Source organism: Lemur catta, chromosome 1 (genome assembly GCF_020740605.2).
Source record: "Lemur catta isolate mLemCat1 chromosome 1, mLemCat1.pri, whole genome shotgun sequence".
Taxonomy (NCBI): Eukaryota; Metazoa; Chordata; class Mammalia; order Primates; family Lemuridae; genus Lemur; species Lemur catta.
The window spans coordinates 28916954-28937305 of NC_059128.1; the positions used below are offsets into that span (position 1 = coordinate 28916954).

The 20352-nt window shown below is 37.5% G+C and overlaps 1 protein-coding gene across 2 annotated transcripts; it reads left to right on the forward strand.

Annotated features, from left to right (window-relative positions):
* Nucleotides 1-2904: 2904 nt before the first annotated feature.
* LOC123647367 (cytochrome c oxidase assembly protein COX16 homolog, mitochondrial) lies at nt 2905-20150 on the forward strand. 2 transcript variants are annotated; one of them, XM_045564772.1, is made up of 4 exons: nt 2905-3478; nt 11965-12036; nt 16887-16949; nt 19981-20150. In XM_045564772.1, the coding sequence occupies exons 1-4, from the start codon at nt 3329-3331 to the stop codon at nt 20095-20097; spliced, it is 402 nt and encodes a 133-aa protein (XP_045420728.1). In that variant the 5' UTR covers nt 2905-3328; the 3' UTR covers nt 20098-20150. The 2 variants fall into 2 exon arrangements, with proteins under 2 accessions (XP_045420728.1, XP_045420736.1); XM_045564780.1 differs by having other exon boundaries at nt 3034-3397.
* Nucleotides 20151-20352: the final 202 nt, after the last annotated feature.

Sequence of the window (20352 nt, forward strand, 5' to 3'; positions counted from 1 at the left end):
AAATGGAGAGGCCAACTCATACCCACTCTAGTTCTAGCCATAGAAATTATTAATAGATTGAATGGTTAGGACCAAAATTAATCTTTGTGACATGTTGACTTTGAGATGTTAGAAAACCATTCAGGCTATTGGAAATGTACCAGAAGTCATCTACACTGTGATAAAATTTGAAGCCAAGGTGAAAGTTGAGTTAACCCAGGGAAAGAAGATAGAGCAGTGGTCTCACAGCGTAGTCCCCAGACCAGCAGCATCAGCATCACCTGGAACCTTGTTTGAAAAGTAGATTTTCAGGCCCCATCTCTGACCTACTGAATAAGAAACTCTGGTGGTAGGGCCTGGCAGTCTGTTTTAATGTTCTCCAGGGGATTCTGGTACACACTAAAGTTTGAGAGTCATTGGGAAAGGGAAAAAACAGAAGAGGACTAAAGACTTCAGTTTAAGGTTTACCAGGCTGAAGACAACAAAAAGAAGTCGCAGAGCTGGAGGGGATCCATGGCAGTGAAACTTCCATGAAAGCCACAGGAGGAAAAAATTTCAAGGAGACAGTCAATATTGTCAAATTCTACAGGAAATTTAGTTCTATTTGGGATATTTGTACTACACAAAGTGTGACCTTGTGAAAGCTGCTTAACCTTTCTGAGCCTCAATTTGTTCACTTATAAAATGAGTCTGGAATCATGCTCTGTCCCAAACTTTATAAGGTTTTTGAGTGAATCAAATTAGATTAGTATTAATAGATGTCAATAGCATTATGAAAGCATAGATTCATGAAGTAACTAGTCTTTCCATACCACAGTCATGAATTTTGGCCGTAATTCTAAAACCTAACCCCAGTGCTAAAGCTCTCAAGAATACTTGTATTTTTTTATTTTATAGCAATGCTCCCAGGTACTTGGATGAGTTAAATGTTGGTAGACCAGATATTGGAGGATAATATAACTTGCCTAGATATCAAACACATACAAGTCCTCAGGAATTGGCATGGTGGTGGAGATGCCTTGTTTTTTGGATATAAATATTTATATCCTCCCACTTGGACAGTTAAGATGGATGAGTCAACATTTTTACTGTTTATTAATACTAAAAACACATAACAGTTGGAATTTGAGTCATATTTCTGCTAAGAAAATAGATTGTATACTGATAAATTTTGTGTTAATTTTTTTGTGAGAATTGTAAAATCATGACAAATTTCACTTATTTGGTTTAACATATGGAGAAACTGAGGGATATAGTAGTGATGCTTAAGGTGAGCATTATGCATAGACAATGGAGTTTACCACCTATATAGTATGATTTGAAAGGTGTTTAAATTCCTCACTGCCCCAAATTTTGTCCCCCGACAATCTTCCCACATACTTGTAATTCCAACTCTTTACAGTTACTCATTTAGGGCCATCTCAAGGTTCACAAGAAAGACTGAAGACCTATAGTCACTTAAATTGAATATATTCCTTATTTGAAAAGGATAAATTATTGGCTATAGCATTATTTAGAATATATGTATGTGATTTAACCCGTTATTAACTTGCTAGGTACAAGGTTTTGATGGAGTGGGATGCAGTAGGGTGATGTTCTATGTAGTGAAGTGTTCAAATTCAAACTTTGAAGTATTCTTCCCATTCTGTTTTCAGTTTGCTTATATGCTCTTCAGAGCAATGACTTTATACACTACAAATGATAAGACAGCGGGACAATGGTCTGTGATATATATTAATCAAAGGCTACTGAGCTCTGAGGAGGTAATAATATACATTGCCTGTGGAGTAAGGGTGACTTCAAGAACTGGTATCCTTGGAGCTGCATTTTGAAGATGTGGAAGTTTATGGAATACAGTACTCAAGGAATAGCCTTCCTCCAGGATAGAGAGTATGGAGTGAACAGTGGCAGAAAAGGCAGAACAAAGTCATATTACAAAGGGCCTTACATTCCTTGCTAAGAAAATTAGAGTGAACATTTATGTTCTGGAGAATCTCATCATTGTTTATGTTGCTTAGATAACTTTCAGCAGTGTGGAAGATAGACTTGGGAATCACTATAGTTTGTGTTTGTTTGTTTTGGTATTTGACACTATAGTACTACAGACATGAGTGTCATTGGAGTAGCCTAAAGGTAGATGTGGAGTTTCTCCACTGGAGACCACTTAGGGGAGTACTTTAATAGGTGGAAAGATGATAAGGGATTAAACCAGGAACATTTCAGTGGCAATGGAGAGGCAAGAACAGATAGAAAGACTTCAGGGACAGCATGGGAAATGTTACAATTTTACATCACCTCTGGGTGAGGCTTTCTCCGATTCACTCTGGCAAATATGTGGAATGTATTTTAGACACATGTTCGTTTGTATGCCCAAACGCTCACCGGTTTCTTTAAGGTGGGGATCATATGTTTTTATCTCTGTTCCTAGAACAGTCCAAAGGTGGTTGTTGAATCAGTGGAAAATTGGCATTCATATGGGCTATCTCACAGTAAAAGCATTAGCATTAAAGCTTCAGTGATAACTGATAAGACACTACACTGATTACATTCAACCTAACCTTTCTAGCGATTTCTTTTAAAGCCCTTATTAAGATGGTAAATTCCCCATCCCACACATAGCCATAGCTGCTTGAGTACTAGCTTCAAAATACCTTTTTTTTTCCTATGTGCCAGGAAGTGTTCTAAGATGACGTTAGTCTAGACTCAGAAGATGCTCTGGCGTGATGGCTCATGCCTGTAATCCTAGTACTCTGGGAGGCCGAGGGGGGAGGATCGCTTTAAGTCAGGAGTTCCAGGACAGCCTGACAAAGAAAGAGCGAGATCCCATCTCTACTAAAAATAGAAAAAGTTAGCCTGGCTTGATGGCTAATGCCTGTAGTCCCCGCTACGCGGGAGGCTAAGGTAGGAGGATCACTTGAGGAGGAGTTTGAGCTAGCAATAAACTATGATGAGGCCACTGCACTGTACCCCGGGCGACGAAGCGAGAGTCTCTCTCAAAAAACAAAACCAAACCAACCAAACAAAAACAGAAGATGGGAAAGACCACTTTTCATATCAATTAAATGGTGACCGTAAGGGACCGCATTCAAGTCCCTAAATCCCAATTGCACGCCCGGGTTTGGGAACCAAAATCGCTGACGCCCCAATTTCAGGGCGGATGCGCGAGTATGTTACGGTGGATCGATTGCTTTTGCCTGGCGGAGGCCTTTTACTAAAGGACCACTTCCGGAAGAGCGACGACAAAGAGATGAGTCAAGGACGTATTCGGTTTGGCTAGAGCTTGGGCCGCTGAGATTTGGGAGTTAGCGCCGGGCCTGATTGGCCATCTAGTGGGTCGAAGGATTTCGTCATGTTTGCACCCAAGGTGATGCGTGCCTTGCGCAAGAACAAGACCCTTCGCTACGGAGTCCCCATGTTGGTGAGTGGGATGAAGAAAAAGTGTGATGCTGGAGTGCCGGAAGGGGTGGAACCTCTTCTCAGGCGGGCTCAAGACTGCGGGGTATGTGTAATATCTGAGGCCAAGGACTTGCACCCGGGCTTGGAAGGAGCTGACGACAGGTGTAGAGTTTTTAGGCAGTCTTTTTTCTAGTCTTCTTCCCTCGTCGTAGTGAGATCTCGGGGTCCTCTTCCTTCCCCCGGTAGTTACCGGGATCTGCCAACTTGTGAGTGTGGCATCTTTTCCATTGTCGAACGTGGTCATTGTTAACTGTTCTTGATTCACAGTTGAGTAAACTGAAGCTCAGAGAACGATATCAGAACCAGAGTTTAACCGAAGTCTGGATGATTAAGCTTGCCTACCCCACCCCCAGCTCCCGCTATATGGCAGGCATGGTGATATGCACCTATAGTCCCAGCTACTCAGGAGGCTGAGGCAGGAGGATCGCTTGAGCCCAGGAGTTTGAGGTTGCAGTGAGCTATGATGACGCCACTGTACTCTAGCCAGGACAAGAGAGCAAGACTCTGTCTTAAAAAAAAAAAAAAAAGCCATGGCAAACCCTTACTGAAGTACAAGGAAGAGCTGTCAGGATACAGGGAACATCCAATACTGTGGATCGTTGGGACCAGGTGTATTTAATATAAATGTACAATTTCTGGTATTTCTCTGTCTCAGCTTCCTAGTTTATGAATTGGCTTAATTCTTCCAGGGTTATTGTGATGAAATAAATAAGACCTTGTGAATAAAGTGTTTAGCACACTGCCTGCCACATTGTAGCAGCCCTCAAATGGTCACTATGTCACAATTTATATTTCTAAAGCACTGTGAAAGCAGCTTTGGTGTTTTTATGTTTGCATCCAATTCTGTAGAGTTCCCTAAAGATGTCATGAGGATGCAGGTTGAGGCTGACATAAAACCAGCCAGTGTTGAAATCCAGACCACTCTCTTTATTTGATCTTTGATCATGAGCAAGTTTTTTCGCTTCAGCAAACTTTGAGGTCATAGTAAATGAAATAATTTAAGTAAAGCATATGAACAGGAGCTGCTTTCTTTTAAATACAGAATAGTTTATTGCTTTGGTATAGATGTTTGTGCAGGTGTAGTTACCAGCTTTTACATTTAAGCAGACTAAAGGAAAGAAGTGACCTTAGAAAGGTAATGAGTTTTTTACTTATCTTTGATGAATCTGAATTTTAGAAAACTCCTTATGTATATTTAAAAGAGTTTAAAGATAACTGTCTTTATAAGATAATGTAGTAATTTATTTGTGTACATGACAAGGCATGTATAAAAACTATCCTCTGCCCCAGAATGGAGAGCCATTCAGAAGCATTGTGATTGTCGTCACTGACTTCAAGTCACCAGCATGTCCCAATAGAAGCCAGTTTGATTTTTGTTTCTTACCATTCAAAAATCATCAAAGCCAAAGTCTTAAAACCACTATGCATTGAAGTACCTTCTTTATGTTAGTTCGTGCACTGGAAAATAGCACAATAGACTTCTTCCCAAGTATTAAATATTTTACTCTAGACTGTTGTCTATGTCTGTATTCAACGAAGAGGATCATATTTCTGAACATGAGCCCTAAACATGTAAATATAGTTGACCCGTGAACAACATGGGTTTGAGCTGCATCGTCCACTTATATGCAGATTTTCTTCCACCTCTGCCACCCCTGAGACAGGAAGATCATGCTCCTCTCTTCCTCCCCAGTCTGCTCAACATGAAGACAACGACAAGGATGAAGACCTTTATGATGAGCCACTTCTGCTTAATGAATAGTAAATATATTTTCCTTACGATTTCCTTAATAATAATTTCTTTTCTCTAGCTTATTTTTTTGTAAGAATATAATATATAATACATAGAATATATAAAATATGTGTTAATTATGTAATCAGAAAGGCTTTCTGGTCAACAATAGGCTATCAGTAGTTAAGTTTTGGGGGAGTCAAAAGCTATATACATGGATTTTTGACTGTGTAGGGGATTGGTGTCCCAACCCCAGCATTGTTCAAGGGTCAACTGTAATTTCGTAGAGGAAAATACTGTATTCAACACTCTAAAGCCCATCATTACTAGAAAGAACTCAGAAGATACATTCTGTTCATCATGTATCAGTCAAATATGCTGTAATTACTGTACGTTTATCTTCAAGTTGATATTATTTCCTCTCTTGGATAAACATTATTGAGTCATAGGAATCTTTATTCAACAACACACAGAAGAGTACTTCGATTACCAGGTATATGCTAATATGCTAATAATATTCCTTCTCTTCTAAACCACTTGAAGAAGGAGAATATATTTGTTGTTTCAACTACTGCACTGCCCGTTTAGTCCCAGAATTTACTTTTGTAATCTGACCAGTGACCTACTGGTTTCTACACACTAAAAAATGCACCCATTTAGAGGGTTCTATTCCATTGTTTTTAATATATCCTCAGTTATGTAACTATCATCACAATCTAAATTTAGAGCATTTTCATCACCTCAAAAAGAAACATCATAAAACCTTTAGTAGTCACTTCTCATTCTCTGGCACCCCTTACCCGACCCTAGGCAACCACTAATCTACTCCTGTCTATAGATTTGCTTATCCTAAACATTTCATATTAATAGACTAATACAATATGTGGTGTTTTGTGACTGGCTTCTTCCACTTAGAGTGTTTTCAGGGTTCATTCACGTTGTAACCTGTATCAATACTTCATTCCCCTTTTATGGCTATATAATATTCCATTATTTGCATATATAACATTTTGTTTATCCACTTATCAATTTATGAACATTTGGATTGTTTCCGTTTTTTGGCTATTATGAATAATGCTGCTGTGAACATTTGTGTGCAAGTTTTGTGTGGAGGTATGTTTTCATCTCTGTTGGGTAAGGTATATACCTAGAAGTGAAATTGTTGGGTCCTGTGGTAACTCAGTTTAACTTTTTGAGCAAGTGTTAGATGTTTTCCAAAGTGGCTGTATTATTTTAGATTCCCACCAGCAATATATAAGGTTTTCAGTTTCTCCATGTTGTTGTCAACACTTGTTATTGTCCATCTTTTTTATTACCTTTTCTAATAGGTGTGAAATGGTATCTGTGTCATTGTGGTTTTGATTTGTATTTCCCTAGTGACTAACGATGGTGAGCATCTTTCAAATATTTATTGGTCATTTGTATATATTTTTTGGAGAAATGTCTTTTCAAATCCTTTGCCAATTGTTTAATTGTACTATTTTTCCTTATATTGAACAGACATTTCCTTTAACACCTGGAGCAAGCAAATGTCCTAATCTTTGTCAAGGGCCTCTGCATGCTTTTTTTGTGCATCCCTTCAACATTCAGCCATGCAATTTACATCCACCTTAAGCCTTCACTTTTTGCTTGCTCCGAGCTTTAACATTAGCTATTATAAGTGAGAGTTTAGGGCCTTTTCAGGTCGGTCTTGAGCATACACATTGCTCTGGGCATACACACAGTTCTGTTCATGTGCATGACTTTCTAAATTCTCAGGAATGTGTTTGAGCTTTTTAAAGTCCTCTATGGACACCTGATTCCTCACATTTTCTTTTTAAGCATTTAGATTAGCCTATTGTTAGGCTAATGACAATTCTCGGGAGTGGGATTTTAAGGAGCTCCAACCCCTTTATCCTCTGGTGTGGGTGCTAGGCTTTACATCAGACTTGCAGGATGCAGGTCTTCATGGTTATTATCATGGAGCTGAGGTGGAGAGGAGAGAATAGTGCCAGTTAAAAACACCACCAAGCTCGCTGTTGTCCCTGAGTCAGTCATTTTTCTTAAGTAAATGCTGCCCACGTTACTGCAGGACTTTGCATAATTTCCAGAGTTTTGAAAAAGTTAATGTGACAATTTTTCATTGCTTTTATGGAAGAGAAGACTTTTGGGGATCCTTATTTCACCATATCATTGAGGTCACCCATTGGTTCTTTTTTATATCTTCTATCTTGGTCAGATTTTTAAATTTTCCATTTGATTCAAGAAAATCTGTAGTTGCTGTTTGAAGCATTTTTGTGATGGTTCCTTTAAAATCTTTGTCAGATAATTCCAACCTCTGATTTATCTCTGTGTTACCATCTCATTAGTCTTTTTAAAGTCAAGTTTGTCTTAGTCTGTTTGTATTGTTATAAAGGACTGGGTAATTTATAGAGAAAAGAAGTTTATTTGGCTCACAGTCCTGCAGGCTGTACAAGAAGCATGGTGTCAACATCTGCTGGTGAGGGCCTCAAGCTGCTTCTACTCATGGCGGAAGGTAGAAAGGGAGCCTGCATGTGCAGAGGTCCTATAGTGAGAGAGGAGGCAAAAGAGGGTGGGGAAAATGTTGCCAGGATCTTTTTTTTAAACAACCAGCTCTAGAGGGAAGTAATGGAGTGAGAACTCACTCATAACCATGAGGATGTTACCAAGCCGTTCACGAGGGATCTGCCCCCATGACCCAAACATCTCGCACTAGCGCCACCTCCAACATTGGAGATCAAATTTCTACATGAAATTTGGAGGGTCAGATATCCAAACTATAGGAAAGTTGTTATTTTCCTGGTTCTTGGGCATTTTGAGTATTACAAACTATTATATAACTGTAGGAAACTATATCATATTTAAGTCTTCTACTTTAGCAGGAGGTCACCATGTTTAAGTTTAGCATGTAGGTAGTAGCCTACTATTTTGGGCTCTCTTTCCTGATAATTTAGTTCCAGAGCCTTTGCAATGCTAATCTGGTCTGCTTTGTTCACATGATGCTACTGGGATTCCTGCTTGATCCTGTCTATGTGGTATGTTGTAATCAACATATAAATATTTTTAAAGCCATAGGATTGATTGACATCATAAAGGAAATGAGTAGAGAAGACTACCAAACATTGTGCCCTAGGTTTGGGATATACAGGAGGAAACAATAAAGGAGACTAAGAGGGAATGACTCTGAAGTAAAAGAAAAACCAGATGTAAGGGAAGAGGAGGAGAGTGTGACCAACTGTATCAAATTTTGTTCATGAAATAAAAACAGAAAGTTTACCATTAGATTTAGTAATGTGGATGTCATTGATGGTTGGAATTGATCTAAGATAGTATAGGAGGAGCAGCAAGTATAGACAACTCATTTTAGAAATTTTGCTACACATAGGAACAAAGAAATAGGTTAGTAACTGGTGGGGAAGTGATGTCTAGGAAAGTTTGTTAATAAGATAGAAGAAATAATAGCATTTTTTATGATGAATTGTTCAGTGGTAAGATTTCAAATATATAGGAAAGGAGAGAATTGATGAATCAGTGTCCTTCAATAGATAAAAGAAGATAGGATCTAGTGCACAAATGAAGATATTTGGTTAGAAGTGTGGATTCTATGGCAACAAGTGGTAGGTGGTGTGGTGCAGTGCATTTCAAACACTACCTGCCCTCCGCCCCCACCACCACACACTATCTATATACACAGTCCTCCACAAAACTCCCCTTACTTCAGATACCAGGTGCAAGCTCTGGGTTTCTCAGGCCCCCATCCTTCTAACCAGCTGGTTACAAATTCAGGTGTTCAACTACCCTTTCAGGTTCAGTAATTCACTAAAATGACTCAGAATTCAGGCGAATACTATACTTGTGATTACACCTTTACTGTACTATGTTTACTATATTTGTAAAGAATACAAATTAGAAACAACCAAATTCAGAGACTTATAAGGTGAGGCCTAGGAGGGTCCTTTATGTGGAGCTTCTGTGTCTTTTCCCCATGGAATCGGGGCATGTCACCCTCTCAGCACATCGATGTGTTCATCAGCCAGGAAGTTCAGTCAAGCTTCAGTCCAGAATTTTTATTGGAGTTTCATTATATTAATATAGGCATGGGTGATTGAACCACTGGGCACATGATTGAACTCAGTCTCCAGCCCTCCTCTTCTCCCTTGTGGTTTAGAGGTTGAGTTGATATCACATAGCTCAAAGACCTAGCCCTCAAGTCATATGTTTGGCCTTTCCAGCATGGCCGTGCTCTATCCTGAAATTATCTAGGGGCCCACCATGAGTCACCTCCAGTCTCAACCATTTGCATAGTTATAAAGTAATACCTAACGCTGGGTAATTTACAGAGAAAAGAGGCTTATTTGGCTCACAGTTCCACAAGCTGTATAAGAAGCGTGGCACCAACATGAGCTTCTGGTGAGGGCTTCAGGGTGCTTCCACTTATGGCTGAAGGCAAGGGGGAGCCAGCATCACTTGGCTAGAGGAAGGAAGCGGGAGAGAGAGAGGGGAAAGAGGTGCCAGGCTCTTTTTAACAATCAGTTCTCACAAAAACTGATAGAGTAAAAACTCATTTCCATGAGGATAGCACCAAGCCATTCATGAGGGATCCATCCCCATGACCCAAACACCTCTCACTAGGTCCCACCTCCAACACTGGTGATAAAATTGCAACATATTTGGAGGAGACAGATATCCAAACTATATCACCTTCTTAACATAAACTCAGGTATTATCCCAGGAGCCCACCATGAATAGCAAAAACATCTATCATTCAGGAAATTCCAAGTGAGAAGCTCCTTCCCAGGAACCCAGGACAAAGACTAGGAAAATTATTTATTATGCATAATGTGGATACTGTGATTGCAGTAGTCCAGGAAAGAGATAATGGTGGCCTGAACTAGGGTTTTAGAAGAAGATATTGTCAAAAATTGTCAGATTCAAGAAATATTTTGAAAACAAAGATGACAAAACTCAGGGTTGTATTAGATATATGGGGTATGAATGAGGAGCTTAAGATGACACCAAAGAAGTTGACTTGAAGAATCAGATGGAAGTAATTGACATTTACTGGGATGCAAAGACTGGTTAGAGCAGGTTGGGGCAGAAAGAGTGTTGGAGTAAGGATCAAGAGTTATTCTTTTATGTTAATTTGTGTATATACCTATTGGATTTTCAAGTGGAGATGTCAAATAAGAAGGCAGGTCTTCAGTTCAGGGTAATATTTCCTACTGAATACACTGAATACACTGAATATTTCCTACTGAATACATTTGGAGGTTGTTAGGTTATGGGGGCTGTTTAAATCCATGGAATTGGATGGCATCACCTAGGGATTCAGTGTTGGTGGAAAATGGGCAGAAGAGGTATAAAGACTGAGTCTTTCATGGTACCTCCAATATTTTCAACATGGGAAGATAAGGAAGAATGAATAAAAGGAAACTGACAGGAGGTGGGAAAACTAGGAGTGTGTCTTTTCATTGACACTAAGAGACAAGTTATTTTACTTATACAAAGAATTCTTACATATTGACATCCCAGGTATTAGCTGTTTATATATAAGAAATACTTTTCTGATTTGTTTTCTTTTCCTTTTATACTGTATTTCACTTATTCATCAGGTAGAAGTTTTAAATTTTTATGTGGTCACATATACTGGGTTTTGAAATTCATAGCCTCAAGGTTAGTATTCTTAACTTCAAAATTATAAAGTTTTACAGTCTCAGGAATTTTTGTAAAAAAATTATAAATTTTTATATTTTATAATGTTTTATGCCTTTTTATATTTAATTGTTCAATTAGTAGTATGAATATATTGATATAAAAGGAAAGTAGGAATCAAACTTTATTTTTTTCCAAATGGTTAGAAATTTGCGTGTTTAGGAGGAGGGATTAAAGCCAGTTAGATTTTTGGATGAGATGATAAAACAGCAATGACAATTCAGATGATCTTTTTAGGTTACCACATAGTGAGAAGTATGGCATATTTCATGATTCCTCTATCACTTGGTAAGAAAATGAGGGACAGTGCTCTCCAATTGGCTTATCTTGCAAAATCATAAGATTGAAAAAAATTCTGGTTGTGGAGAAACAGGCCAGAATTTTACTCCTGGGTTTACCCTATGTAATTGTGTTGTTAAAAGAAAGAAAAACTTTAAACAAAATAAATTTTCAAATTCGTGAGCCAGGCATCACTCAGAACCAGAAGTCGTTCAGAGAGCTCTGCTCTGCAACATGGGTATCAAGTATTTATAGATAAAACAAGGAAGTACAGAAATAGCTTGATTGGTTACAGCTGGGCATCTGCCTTCTTTTGACCTGGTCTGATCAGTTGACTGATCAAGTTTTGGTTTCTTTACCTACTAAGCTTGCATACAAATTCAGAGTATAGACAGCCTTAGGCCAAATTTAATTTAATAATGGGCAAATTAGTTGGCTGTGCTCTTATTTTCTCATTTGTCAAATGTTTTATTATATTTTGTTTTGTTTCCTTAGCTGATAGGTTTGTTGTAAGGGTCAAATAATATAATGCTTCTCATGATGTTATTAAACTATAACATCAAGTTCACGTATGAGGTACTGATTTTGGTATTTGGTAATGATGTGCTATAATGTTTCCTAAACAGTATATACTACATCTACTCTGAAAAGATGAGTGGAAAAATAATCTATAGGATTAACCAGGAAAAATAATGTATAGGATTTTTATAATGTCTCTGTTGTTATTAATATTCAGATAAGTAATCCGTGGATAGGTTGAATTCTACCCTTCTATTGTGTTTAATTATTTCCTTTCTTTGTTTCAGTTGCTGATTGTTGGAGGTTCTTTTGGTCTTCGTGAGTTTTCACAAATCCGATATGATGCTGTGAAGATTAAGGTAAGAACTATAATTGGAGTCGACATGGGTCTGTGTGTATGTATGTTCTGGTTTAGGAGAATTGGATACTCAGTATACTAAGCATTCTGAGTTTGTCTCGCTTTTCAAAGTTAATGTATGATCTTTGTGCTCTTTTCTTTCTTTCTTTTTTTTTTTGTTTTGTTTTTGAGACAGAGTCTTGCTCCTTCACCCCAGCTAGAGTGCAGTGGTGTGATCATAGCTCACTGCAAGCTCAAACTCCTTGGCTCAAGCGATCCTCCTGCCTCAGCCTTCTGAGTAGCTGGTCCTACTGGTGGGCACCGTGATACCCTGCTAATTGTTTTATTTTTAATAGAGATGCGGTCTCGCTCTTGCTTAGGCTGGTCTGGAACTCCCGATCTAAGGCAATCCACCCACCTCCGCCTCCCAGAGTGCTAGGATTACAGGCATGAGCCACCACGCCCAGCCTTTGTGCTCTTTCTTAATCTTTAAAATAACGTTAATGATCCATGAAAGTGAATCATGAAATGTAAAGAATTTAATAATCTTTCTTCTTATTTATTAGAAAATTTGTAATATTGTTAGCTTTCTCCCACAAAATATGATCTGGTCTAGTTGTTTTCAGGATTTAGAAGGGACTAAAGAACATGGGTCAACAGTTTCACTTCATTTTATCTCTCCAATTATTAATATCAATTAGCTGTTTCATATTAATATCAGTAATTTTATAAAGTATATTGATATGTATCTTCAGTAAGTCTTACTAAAAGAAAGGAATGTGATTTTTCATTATAAATAAAGATACCTATCTTTTTATAGTATCTACTTTGAGGTGGACTATACTCATTCATATATATGTACTTACATATCCGTATATAAGTTTATGTATATATACGCACATGCTCAGATGCTCCTTGACTTACAGTGGGGTTACATCCCACTAAACTCATTGCAAGTCAAAAATGCATTTAATACCCTGATAAACCGATTGTAAAGTTGAAGAATTGTAGGTCAAACCACTGCAAGTTGAGGACCATCTGTATGTTACTGTCATTATATTACAGGTGAAGAAACTGAGTCTCAGAAAGCTTAACTAGCTTGCCTAAGGTCACATGGCTATTTAGGGGTAGAGCTAAGATTCTTACTCTCTATGATTATACAATTATTGTCAAATTCAGGCCAGGTATTACATAAAAATTCTGTCTCATTTATTCAGAAATACGTAGTTTTTGTTTGTGGCATATATCTGATATTTGTAAGTTTTTTTCCAAGTAATATATGTATTTCATTAGCAGACCTTAGTAATATCGGTGGGAAAGTAAGGAGTATAAAAGCCTATTCATTTTCTCAGTTAATTTTATGGTTTTAGTGAAACCAGCTATAGCTAGTCTTAAAGATAGTAGATATTAGAGTAAATACTAAATTTTAAAAGAACATGTAGTTTCTATGAGGAAATAGAACAATTTTTAGTTAACTAAACAATTTCAGTTAATTTTCAGTTGACTAACAATTTTTAGTTTAACTATGTTAAAAGGTTTCAGTTAGCATCCCAATTACTTTATGAAGGAATTTTTTTTTCTTTCCCTTTAAGATAAAATTTATGGTAATCTGACATTTAGAAGTGGGAGAACACGTATGTATTTGAAAAATAATTGAATTTCATCATGTGTGAATCATTTGTTAGAACCTTCAGATAAAGTGTCAAGAAACTAATTCTTACAGAGCTTATAAGATAATCAAGGCTGGAAGATATCTGATAAAAAAAAAAGTACCCAAACATATAATATAGCAATGCCCAGTAAAATGCCATTACTAGAACTTCAAGAAGAGGCGCAGAGATTAGACTTGGGAAAGGGGAATCAGAGAAGGTTTGCTAAAGGTATCAACCCTTAAATCAGTCTTTAAGAATGAGTAGGAATTAGCTTAATTAGCAGAAATGATTTATATTCTATAAGGTAGAGGGAGTATTGGGTCTATGGTCAGAGTCTCATTTTAGAACTATCTCTCCGGCAGTGGAGTACAGAATGGAAATGGATGGGGATTGGGGGAGCAATATAGAAAGGGAGAGATTGTTTGGATTGGAAATAAAGAGACCTGTTAGGATTCTGGGGCAGTAGCACAGAAGAGCAATAATGGAACCTGAAATAAAACATTTGCAATGGTGATAAAGAGAAATGAATGGGTTCCAGGAAATTTTTTTTTGCATCAAATTGATGGTATTTGATGATTGATGTATGTATTATAAAAATATGAATAAATCTAGGATGACTCAAGGTTTTAGTTTTAAGGACTGGATAACTGGTGGTGCTGATCACCCACTGAAGGAGAATGAGGGAGATTGAGATAACAGGAGAGGTCTAGAAGATGGAGAGAAAGTAAAGAGAACAAGGTTACGTAAGGTCAAGAGAATGAAGCTAATTGAAGTTGAGAGGACAAGGTAAGTTAAAGTCAAGAGAATAAGGTTAAAAGAATGAGATTGGTCAAGGTCAAAGGAGGAGGATGAGAGAACAAGGTTGAGGTGAGAAGGATCAGAAGACAAGGCCTACTAAGGGTCAGAGACTGAGGTTTGACATTCAGAGGTCAAACTCAGGTGAAGTCCAAAGTCAGTTTTGGGGCAAGGTTGAGTTCAGACAAGGTAGAGAGGATGAGTTAGGCTAAGGTTGAGTGGAGCTGAGAGGGTGAGTTTTGTACTTAAGGATTGAGAGGATAGGATTGGTTGAGATTGAGAGCAGTCGCAAGAATGGAGAGGTTGAGGTCAAGGGGGGCATCAAGAAGCCTAGATTGCTGAGTCAAGGGGGATTGAGACTGGGGTCTAGAGGACAAAGTTGACTTAGAAAAATCAAAAGAGGGTAAGTTCTGTTGAGAAATTTGGAGAAGGGTGGAGAAAAGGCAGTATTGATTTGGGGTGACCATCCATCATAGTTTGCTTGAGACTGTCCTGATTTTAGTACTAAAAGTTTGGCATCCCAGGACAGAAAAATTCCTGCTTTTCAGTGATGGGTGTGAAAGGTTCAGAGGAAAGTAAAATAACCATAAGGCAGCCTGAAAAAATAAGGGCTAAAGCAACAGCTTTCAACTTTTATTGTGAAATAGATATGGCATAGTTTATCTGTGGTCTGTAGTGGCTATTTCTAGTTTTTATCCTGGTTGCTGATACCGATAGCTAGGTGTCCACAGTAATGGATGACCTATTGTTGCATCACACCAAGTGAGGTGATTTAAGTGTGCAGTTTAAGTACATTGCAGTTGTGACCAGTAACAGTCTTTGACTTTGCCCATCTGCCCATATGTTGTGCTGTGTAAGAAGATAGTGCTAGTTTAATTTTTTTTCTTTTTGTTTTCTTTCTTTTTTTTTTTTTTTTGAGACAAGGTCTTGCTCTGTTGCCTGGACTAGAGTGCAGTGGTATTATCACAGCTCACTGCAGCCTCAAACTTCTGAGCTCAAGCCATCTTCCTGCCTCAGCCTCCCAGGTAGCTGAGACTACAAATGCACACCACCATACCTGGCTAATTTTTTAAAAATTTTTTTGTAGAGACAGAGTCTCACTATATTGCTCAGGCTGGTCTTGAACTCCTCCCACCTCACCTTCCCAAAGTGGGAGGGGTTGCAGGCATGAGCCACCATGCCTAGCCAGTTTTTAACATTATAATTAAAAAAAAAAATCTTTTTTATATTTTTGGGGGAAGGGCATGTACACTAGAAGTCTGTAATGCAGCTGTTCTGATTTATCCTGTTCACCTGTGATTGCCACTGTTTAAGCCTGTGCTGGATGATCTTTATGTTGGGAGCTGGGCGAGACCCTCTCCACAGAGGCTGGTATTGTGGGGATTGCTCTGCCCAGGGTCTCCCTGCACAGGTGACAGTGGCAGCTGGGCGAGGCTGTCTAGGCAATGGCCATGGTTCTCGGGCTATGGGTGTTTGCTTGAACCAGGTCCCAGTGTACTGGCAGCTTGAGGCTAGGAAGTCCCTGGTGGGGCATTAGACCTTGGAGCAGGAATTCTTTGCTATTTTCATTTAATTATTGCATTTCCTTCCTTTATTCTCTAATTCTGGAACCTCTAGTAGATACATGTTAGGACTTCTGGATCTAGCTTTCCTAATACACCTTTTCTTTTATCCATCTGTTTTTTATCTCTTCGTACATTATTCCAGTGGAATCCTCTGGTTATACTGCTGGTTTACTTATTTGGTCTTATGCTATGTTCATTACTCACTATTCAGCTATTCCATTTAATTTAATTTGATTTGTTGTGTATTGATTTCAGCCATCACATTTCTTTCCTAAACACTTTTCCACACACAAAAAAGACTTTTTACATGAGTAACATGGCGTTAGTTCCTATTTAGTACTATACAATCCTATTTTTTTCATAGATATCTCTTTATTTCTGGTCTATGGAAGGTGTCCTTTTTTGTTTTTAAGTGCAACATTATGTTTAGTAGTATCTTGTATATCATTTCTATGTAACATAATTTAGGTTGGTGGTTAATATTGTGGACTCTGGAAGCAGAGGGCCAATGCTCAAAGCTAAGCTCTGCCTCTTTGACAAGTTATTCAAACTCCCTATGTTCCATTTTCCTTACTTGTGATAATAATAATACTTACAAGTTTTTTGAGGATTAAACAAGATAACATATGTCAAAATTCCTTGCACATAAAAAGTGCTCAGTAAATATTGCCTGTTGTTAGTTGCAATAGTGGTGGTAGTAGTACACTAGTTATGATTACGTGATCAGAGTGGATGGAGAAGATTTTGCCATGTGTTTGTATTCGGCCATATTATTTTAGCCATCCCTTCTGTAACTTTTAAAATCAAAAATTGAATCTCACAGACTTAAATAACGTATGGTGCCTCTTTCTTTTCTACAGATTGATCCTGAATTGGAAAAAAAACTGAAAGAAAATAAAATATCTTTAGAGTCAGAGTATGAGGTACAGTATGTTAATATAGTCTCTGTCCTACACCAGTCTTCCTAGTCGGTAACTGATTTTATCTGCCTTAAAGTAAACTTAAATTACTAGTAGTGCAGAAAAAAAATATTTATCTTGAATATATGGTATTTGGTAAACTATATAGTCATTTGAAAAGAAAATAAAGATGGGTGCATACTTAATATACTGCAACTAAATAAATTCCAGATGCACAAAGAATTTAGAAATAAAAAACAAAATGCTGAAAGTGCCAGGAAAAAAAAAATGGAGATTTTTTTTTGTGGTCTTGAGTGAGAGAAGCCTATTTAAATGTGATCTAAAACCCAAAAGCTATAAAAATAAAGATTAATAATTTCATACATAAAAATTCAAAAGTTCAACCTAAAAAACTGATGTATATAAATTCACAAGTTATAGGAGAAATCCTAAAAATATATTTGTCTTACCATGGCAAATTAGTTTATTTAAATATGAAGACCACCTACAAATCAATATGAAAAAATACAACAACTCAGTTGGTCTGTAGGAACATGGGCAAAGCATGTAAAAAGTGCAGAGGAAAGGAAATAAGTATGAATTCCTGTGCTCAATTTATCGTAATAGAATGGCAGTCAATTAAAGTTTTAGTGAGGTATCATTTTCCACCCATCTGATTAGCAAAAATCAAGAGTTTAAAAGCACACTGTATTATGGGATGTGGTGAAGGAGTGTGTTCTCCATCTCTTATAGTTTGATTGTTTTTTTTACTGGATCCTGTTTTCCCGTTTCTATATATGTCTTGTCATTTTTGATTGAAAAGTAGACCCTGTGAATAATATATTGAAGAAAATTCTGAAGAGTGTTGACTTTCATTTTAGCAGGCAGTTTATTGTCTAATCACCTTGAACTTGGTTTTGTGCCTTGTAAGGGAGTATCTCTGGAAAGGCTATGGTCTTTTCTAGGCCCCTCTAACTTGTTGGGACTCAATCTTGAAACTCTCTCCCCAGAGGATCTTGACAGGTGTTGGCTTTAAGCTTGGGATGAGTCTAAAATAAGTCTTATTCTCAGACATAATCTTTACTCCTGAAGAGCAGCCTTTTTGGTGTATTAGGTGGATGTCAAGGTAGCAACAACATATTATGGAGAGATCTCCATGCTGGCAGGGCTGAAAAATCTCTCTTTTTTTGTTGTTTTTTGGTTTTTTTTTGGAGATAGGGTCTCACTGTATCACCCAGGCAAGAGTGCAGTGGCATGTTCATAGCCACATAGCAGCCTCATAATCAGCAGCCTCATAATTGTGGGCTCAAGTGATACTCTCACCTCAGCCTCCCAAGTAGCTAGGACTACAGGTGCATGCCACCACGCCGAGCTAGTTTTTTTTCCCATTCTTTGCAGAGACAGGGTCTTGCTCTATTTCCCAGATTGGTCCTGAATTTCTAGGCTCAAGCAGTCCTTCTGCATCAGCCTCCCAAGTAGCTGGTACTACAGGCACGTGCCACCACACCTGCCTTAAAAATCCCATATTCTTGACAGTTTTTCCTCAGCATATCCTGACTCTGTTCCACTCTTAATCTTATAGCTGTTGGCTAAGTGGTAAGTCTTTGGTGGTCTTGCCCAGCACATTTATACAGCCCAGTCTTTAGGCACTCTGCATGTTTTACAGAATTCTACAGAGAATTTTTCCTTCACCAAAGATCTCTAAAGACTGGACCACTTTTACATGAATTTTTTTTTGCCAACCTTGCATCTCATCTAAGAATTACCTTAAATTCTCCTAAGCGTATATCTTATATTATCTGGATAATGGCTATTATTCTTTATTAAAACCTTTTCATAACTTCAGATTATTTCATAACTATACTTGAAAATGCCTTGCCACTTTCTTGCATGCTAAATTAGTAGAACTTTGTTCCTTCATATATATTTAACACAGACTCTTGATAAAACTATAAGTGAAATTTAGACAATGTTTTTATTCACTACTTTCCCATTATTTGGTTAAAAACTGTAATTTGCTACTTGTAGATACGTAAGTAGTATGCCAGTAGTGATGCTGTGGAGGGTTTGTCTGGGAGGTTTTCCTTCTAGTTCTTTTAGAAACCATAGAATTTGAGAACTGAAGAAACCATATAGAACATTTGGTCCAGTCTTTCTATTATTGCTTAGGAGAGAGTTAATGCTGAGATGGCTTAAACCACTTGCCAAAGTTTAAACCACTTGTTAGTAAAAGAATAATGCTTAGTATCCAAGTGTAAAGGTAAATTTATACCATTTTTCCCTATCTCTGGTTATAAGCAATTGTTTGTTTTCTCAGCCATTTTTTTCTATCTTATTCAATTATTTCAGAACAATTAAAGCAGCAGATGCATAAAAGTTACTGTCAGAGTGGTGGTCGATAATAGGGTGAAGAAACATTTATCTTCTTCCCTTTTATCCTACTTTCATTTCTTTGCTTGAGGGACACTTTAGACTAAATGAAGGTAGGACAGTCTAAAACACATTAATAGTTAAAATTAGTTTCGATTGCCCAAAAGGGTTTTGCTCATGGTATATGTGGGAAAATTCTTTGCATTCTTAAGGCCAGCTTCATTTTTCAGGCACAAGACAAATCATCTTGGTCTCTTTTCTTTCTTGTGGAAGACTTTAGGACTCCACCTTTGTTCCTTTCTTCTAATTTTCTACCATCCTCTGTGATGACCCTTTTAGCCATTATTATGCTGGATCAGCCTTCAGATAAGGACTTTTGTTTTCTCAGCTTTTCCATCTTTTTGTGCTCTCAAAAATAAAGGCATATACACTTTTTTTTCTACTTTAGTAGTTTTATGATTATAGAGAAAGATGGGCATTAACAACAAAAACAAACAAGAAAATTTTGAGAAATATGACATTTCTTCAATTGTGCTTGGTCTGCAGTTGATTTATTTGGTAAAATTGTATTTGGGGGCCTATTGGATTCTTTCCACTTATTTATTCATTTATTCAGTAATGTCCTAATCAAAGCCACAAGGCTCCTGTGCTAATATGTATACTTTAATTTTTTGTGGTTCTGTAGAAAATAAAGGACTCCACTTTTGATGATTGGAAGAATATTCGAGGACCCAGGCCTTGGGAAGATACTGACCTCCTCCAAGGACGAAATCCAGAAATCTTAAAGACTAAGACAACTTGACTATGCTGATTCTTTTTTTTTTTTAATTTTAAATAAAAATACCATAAACTGTTGTTCTCACTGCATACTCCTTTCTAGGTGAAAGAAAATTCCAGGTCCATGGAAACCTGGATATGAGTAATTTAATGTCAGATAATCTTGATAAAATGTCAAGTACAGGTCTTTATACTGTTTAGCTATTCTATTTGCAAATACAAGTAACAGTGCTGACCACATTTACACTTTCAACAAAAATGTGAATACTGGTACTAAATT